General features: G+C 59.8%; 1 protein-coding gene across 6 annotated transcripts; it reads right to left on the bottom strand.

The window, feature by feature from the left end:
• Positions 1 to 36: 36 nt before the first annotated feature.
• LRCOL1 (leucine rich colipase like 1) lies at positions 37 to 5,933 on the bottom strand. Of its 6 annotated transcripts, XR_003307580.1 has the most exons (6): positions 5,795 to 5,933; positions 4,433 to 4,558; positions 4,184 to 4,309; positions 3,976 to 4,098; positions 1,379 to 2,092; positions 37 to 1,345 (listed from the first exon to the last, which is right to left on the bottom strand). XR_003307580.1 is itself a non-coding variant. In XM_026450310.1 (5 exons), the coding sequence occupies exons 1-5, from the start codon at positions 5,906 to 5,908 to the stop codon at positions 1,991 to 1,993; spliced, it is 591 nt and encodes a 196-aa protein (XP_026306095.1). In that variant the 5' UTR covers positions 5,909 to 5,933; the 3' UTR covers positions 37 to 1,990. The 6 variants fall into 6 exon arrangements, 5 of the variants coding, with proteins under 5 accessions (XP_026306095.1, XP_026306093.1, XP_026306097.1 ...); XM_026450310.1 differs by having other exon boundaries at positions 37 to 2,092; XM_026450308.1 differs by lacking the exons at positions 37 to 1,345; positions 1,379 to 2,092 and adding an exon at positions 2,776 to 3,174.
• Positions 5,934 to 6,134: the final 201 nt, after the last annotated feature.

Here is a 6,134-nt window from a genome sequence, read left to right as displayed (position 1 = left end):
ATAACAACGATCATTTTGCAGTGTATCTGGCTTGTTCTCACTATTAGAGTGGAAAGCAAGGGTTTCTCAGGATTTCGCTACAAAGATTGTCTCAGCCTTCTTGGACTGCCCTGCGGAACCCCACAGACCCGGCAGCTAAAACAATGACATTGAGATCCGAGTGCCAGCAGGACGAGCTCCACGAGGGCCCCCTCTGGGTTGCAGGCAGCTGCCTTCCCAGGGCGTCCTCCCCCGGCGGGTGGGCAGGGCAGGGGAAGCTGGCATGCTCAGCTCTGTCGTCTCTTTTTTCTCACAGTGCGTGACTGTTTACCACCGCGGTCACCTGGAGCCTCTTATTACAAGGGCGTGAATCCCCTTCTCACGAGGCCCCTCACGGCCTCATCAAAACCTCAGTCACCTCCCAGAACCCCACTCCAGTCCCGTCACACTGGGGCTCTGGGCCTGAACCCATGAATGTGAGGACACACTCAGTCCACAGCAAGGCCGTGTCCCCAAGGAGCAGGGGCGGACTCCAGCCACACATCGGCCAGGCAGCGGCTGGGAGAGGGCACCCGTGCAGAAGGAACGGACAGGCGGACTCAGGCACAGTGGCAGCTGACGCCCACTTTCACGATGTTGTTTCATTTTGTAATTTTCTTAGACTTCCAATTCATAGTGAAGTTGACCCAACATGACAGGAAACAGGATTCGAGGGGTTTGGACAGAGTTGGGGGATCATCCGTATCCTGGGGCCGACAGCCTCACACTGATGGATGGTTCTAGAACTGCCCACAGGCAGCCCCTCTGCCATAGTGGACGCAGCTGGGGCTTCCTGGTTCACTCACTCCCCTGGCTGGGCCGACCCAGAGGTGCCTCCCTCTAGCATAGAGTGCTACTGGCCCCGCCATGGGCCCCTGGCCTCGACCCAGAGAGCGTCTCCAAACCAGTGGCTGTGGCCCCACCATCTCCTGAGCGCTAGGCAGGGAATCTCTTCTGCATCCACCCTGGGCTCACTTTGCTCCTCCTAGACCCAGCGCGCAGCCCCTCACCTTAGACACCCCCGTCCCCATGTTGGTGTGGCGTCTGCCCTCAGCTGACTCTGACAAACACACGATCAGTGTTTCTGTGAAGTTTGGGAAAATAAGATCTTTTCACTGTACTGGGTCAAGACCTGTCTCCACTTGGCACGGCCCCCGTGCACTTCCGGTATCTCTGAGGGAGGAGGGGCGCCAAGCAGCCAGGAGCTACCTGTGGGGAAGGCGAGTTGAGGAAGCTTTTTCCGTGGTGTTGCTGGGCTCATCCTCATGGGAATGGCCCCCGCGCCCTGGCTCACCTCCGTGGGGACGGCCCCCACTCCCTGGCTCACCTCCATGGGGACGGCCCCCATGCCCTGGCTTACCTCCGTGGGGATGGCCCGCAAACCCCAGCTCACCCGCGTAGGGACGGCCCCCATGCTGGGCTCATCCACTTGACATCAACATGAAGGCGGGGGCCTGATGGTGTCTCCGACATGTCCTGTTTGAAGATTCTGGATCTAGACGCTGGGGTGTGGGGATGGTGTCAGACAGGTAGAGGTGTGTGTGGAAAATTCAGTTCTCAGCAGCTTCTAATCAGGATGGAGGTTTGCTTTGACTTCTTATGGGAATCGCTTGACGGCAGCTGTGTCTGTCACCCACACACGCCCAGGGAGGTTCATACCTGAGCAACTCTTATCCACAGAAAATGTGGCTCAGCCCCCTCTGTGGGAAGATTGAGTTGATTTTCCATTCTGCCATAGAAAACGTTACCAAATCGTCATTTTGTAAACGTAATCCGAGGCTGTGAGGTCAGGAACTTTAGGGTAAAAAACGTGCCGTGCGATTCTGTCTGTGATGCTTCCTGTGTGGGCCTCCGATTCTGTCTGTGATGCTGCCTGTGTGAGCTTCCTACACTCGTGGTGTGCTGGGTCTTTCACTGTAAGTATGTTCAGTTTTAGGCCTAACACTGTGTTCATAATGTCATATGCCTTTTCTTAAGGAAGTCGCCAAAACTGTGTAACTTCAGGCTGTGCAGAGTCCACCGCGGCCAGGGGTTCCTGCCCCACAAGTCTCTCCAGGGGGAGCCTCAGATGGTCCTGCAGTCGCAGAGATGGAGATTGTTTGTAATTACTTAGGAAAGGAAGAACCACGTGCCGGGGAAGGACTGGGAACAAGACAAAAACAAATACACTACAGCCCAGGCTGAAAACGGCAGGGACGGGGTGGGCTGGGGATGGAGGCATTTCGGGGAACGTCACGCAGATGGAATCAGAAACCAAACAAAGCAGACAGACCCACTCCCCCAACACCCCCCAGCCCCTCCACACACACACACACAGAGCCCAGTGCTGCCCTCGGGAGTCAGCAGCCAGAAGAGTTCTTGGCCTGAACCAGGGATCCCCCGAGGGGAGCGCAACTGACCACAGAAGCTCAGCTGGGGCCAGGGGAAGGGGAAGGGGCCTGGGCTTGCGTCCTGGACGTGGCTGCCTATGTGCTGAGGACTGACCGTGCCAGGGACAGGGAGGGAGCGATTTTCACCTGCGGTGTCCACACGGGCTTGCACCCCTTTATTCGACACCCCTGTGGTGGTCGGAGGTGACAGCAAACCCGAGGCTCTGGCCCTGGCCTTGCCTCCCACAGCATGGCCTGTGCCTCCCCAGGCTTCCCAGGAGGCCGCTCTGGCACTGACCCAGCAGACACCACCTCTCTGTGACCTCTATAGGTTTCCTCCAGATTTTACGCTTTTATTATTCAAAACACAGAAGGGGTGAGACACGGCTGCTCGGTCCTCCAGGAGCCTTTATTGATGTTTAACAATCAGGTTACACATCCCAGTGCCTGGGATTTGTTCTCAGACACTTCGTGCCACCAGGCTGGTCATTGCCTTTCATTTCCCACAGACTTTCAGAGCTCCAGAAACAGCAGCATGAACAGTGAGCGAAGCTTCCACTGGAGCCAGCCCCAGAGCAACGGGTCCGGTGTGAACATCCCAGGGCCCAGGTCCGTCCCTCACACCCAGGTTGGAGCTCACATCACTGAAGGAGAAGGCAAAGCTGGGGAAGTGCGGGGGACAGGCCGAAGCTGAGGAAACGCGCGGGGGACGGGCCCGGAGCTGAGGAAACGCGCGGGGGCCGGGCCGGAAGCTGAGGAAACGCGCGGGGGCCGGGCCGCGAAGCCGCTGCGGAAGGAGGACGTGAACGCCTGTGGCTGGGCCACAGCATCTCCCGACGCCAGCCTCGTGCGGGCCGGGACAGCAGCCGGAGGCCGACGCCCCCGCTCAGCTCCCGAGAGGGACGCCCACGAGCAGCGCCACACGCCCGGAGCTGCTCCCAGCGCCCACGACGGGGCCTGGTGGTACCCGAGGGCTGTGACCAGCTTCATCTCTGGGGGCCGGGCCCCTTTCACCCCCATGGGAGCTTCGGGCTCCAGCAAACACACTTGCGCCCCACAGCGTTTGCGCCGCTGGCAACGCGGCCCCTCCCGACCCCCGCGCCGCTGACCCAGGGCTCAGCAGAGTCGGAGCCGGCAGCGCCAGGCTTACCCCATGGATTTCCCTCAGGGAAAACCACAGCAGCGGTCGGGCGAGGGGGGGAGAAGCCAGGACCCTCTTCCTCCAGGCTCGTGGGGCTGTTCCCCGTCTGGCCTGAAGACGTTCAACCCCGGCTCCTCCGGGGGCTGGTCCTGGGTCCCCCTCCCCGCAGCCCCGCGGGCTCTGACGGCCTCTGACTGGGCACCCGAGCCCTGCGGGGCCTGGTGGGCTCCGTGCCAGCCCAGGAGCCTTCCCTGCGGCCGCCACTTTATGAGATGGGTGGTGAAGCGCCAGCCTTTCCGAGCGGGGGTGCCTGGGTGCTCTGCCCGCCCCGTGAGTTCAGAGCCCACCTCTCACCGCCCCGGACCTGGCCCAGTGGCTGGGTTTCTGGGTGACTTCCCTGGTACGGCCAAGGGGGCGCCTGGAGGCTGAGCCCCGACCCGGACTCACCAGGGGCAGGCACTGGGCCAGGATCCCGGTGCGGGGCACGCAGCGGAAGGGGCTGTCCTCCCTCAGCTGGATGCAGCACTGGCTGCTACACTCCCGGTGGCTGCTGCAGAAGTCGCCGTTGGGCTGGGGAGGCGGCCAGGCAGGGGTCGTGGAGGAGGGGCCGTCTCCTGCTACCCTGCTCCATCCGCCCCAGGTGCCCACAGCTCACCTTGCGCCAGGGCACACACTGCAGGAAGACGGTTTGGGATGTGCAGAACTCCTGCGGGCTCTTGCTGTCGCGGACGCAGCAGCTGCTCTGGCACTCCGAGTTGTCCGAGCATCTGTACCCGTTGGGCTGTGGAACAGGAGACGCCTCATCCCTGCACCCGCCATCCACTCCCTGGCTCTTCCGGGGCAGGTAGGAGGGGGCCACAAGCAGTTTGTCTCCTCTGCCCTCCACCCCCCGCATGCACCTCACCTTCTTCCAGGGCAGGCACTGCAGGAAGATGGTCTTAGGGGTGCAGAGCGTGTGTGGGTCCAGGCTGTTGGTGGTACAGCAGTTGCTCTGGCACTCCTGATGGCTCCTGCATGGCTCCCCGATGACCTGAAACGCCACTCACCGGCTCGCTCACCTGTTCCTGGGCAGGGCCTGCAGACCCAGTACTCAGGAAGGGCCTCCCCTCTCTCTGGCTCCTCTGTGTCATCATCCTTCAAACTTGGGTTCCCTGAGAAGTTTCTGGAACAAACCCAGACTGCCATGGCTCTGGCAGGTCAGTGCTGGGGGCCCAGGGTGAGAAAGGGAATGTCTACCGTGAGCCATGTGGAAGAGGGTAGACCAAGGCGCTGAGGGCAAGGATGCAGCAGCAGAGCATGGGCGAAGCTCTTGGGCCGGCCCAGTGCCTGGCATTTTACAGGAGAAGAAACAAGCTCAGGGAGGGCGAGCACGGTGCCCGGGATCACACAGCCAGCAGAGGCCACCTGACAGCCAGGCCTGCCCCCCTGTGCCAAAGCTTTTGTAGCCACCCCCCACCCACACACACAGAAGGCACCACCGTGTGGGCGACCTCTGGTCTTGCTTGCTCAGAGTGTTGTGGATGAGGCTATGTCTACTGACGTTACTGCATTCGACCCTAAAACTGAGAGAATTTTAAGATAACAGTAGGAATCCTGTTGCCTGTTAACATAAATAACAACCTTATTAAAAGTGGGTATATTTTCTGGCCGGGCACAATGGCTCATGCCTGTAATCTCAGCACTTTGGGAGGCCGGGGCCAGTGGATCACCTGAGGTCAGGAGTTCAAGAACAGCCTGGTCAATATGGTGAAACCCCATCTCTACTAAAAATGCAAAATTTAGCCAGGCGTGGTGGCGGGAGCCCGTAATCCGAGCTACTCAGGAGGCGGAGGCAGGAGAATCGCCTGAACCAGGAAGGTGGAGGTTTCAGTGAGCTGAGATCGCACCACTGCACTCCAGCCTGGGCAACAGGGCGAGGCTTCATCACACACACACACAAATTTAAAAAGTAATAAAATAGAAAAATGGGTATATTTTAAAAAACAGAAGTGTGCACCGGTGCAGCCCCCACGCGGCCCTGCTCCTTCCTGCCTGGTTGACCGCGGCCGTAGTGGCCCCAGTGCCGCTCCTGGTGCTGGGGTCACCGTCCCATAGCCTCAAATGTGCTTGGGCAGCACAGCCGGGGGTGTGGCCAGGAGAGCGAGTGTGGCCTCCGGGAGGGTTTCATCCAGGAAGACGCTTTGTGTCGCTTTGAGAGCCTCTTGATGGAAGGTGGCAGCCCCTGTGGGCAGGGCCTGCAGGGGCATCAGGGGCCGCTGGCACCCACCTTATGGGACAGGATCACCTGCTTCTTCTGCAACCTATACCCCGCCAAGGACCCCAGCGGCAGGGGCAGCAGCAGTAGCAGCAGCGTCCACCCTGGGCCAGCCATTGGGCACATGGACCTGCGGAGACCCAGGATTGTGCTGCTTGGCGCCTGGCACTGGCATCCCACTCCCTTCCCACTCCTTTCTCTTGCAAGACAGACTTTAAAAAACGTAATGGACTTTATTTTCTACAGCAGTTTTAGGTTTACAGAAAAAGTGCAGAGAATATAATTCTCATATATCACCTTCTTTCCCCTGCCTCAGTTTCCCCTATTATAATGCTGCACTCGTGTGACGCAT

The sequence above is a fragment of the Piliocolobus tephrosceles genome, unplaced genomic scaffold, assembly GCF_002776525.5.
Source record: "Piliocolobus tephrosceles isolate RC106 unplaced genomic scaffold, ASM277652v3 unscaffolded_17356, whole genome shotgun sequence".
In the NCBI taxonomy this organism is placed as follows: Eukaryota; Metazoa; Chordata; class Mammalia; order Primates; family Cercopithecidae; genus Piliocolobus; species Piliocolobus tephrosceles.
This window is presented reverse-complemented; position numbering and strand designations above follow the sequence as displayed.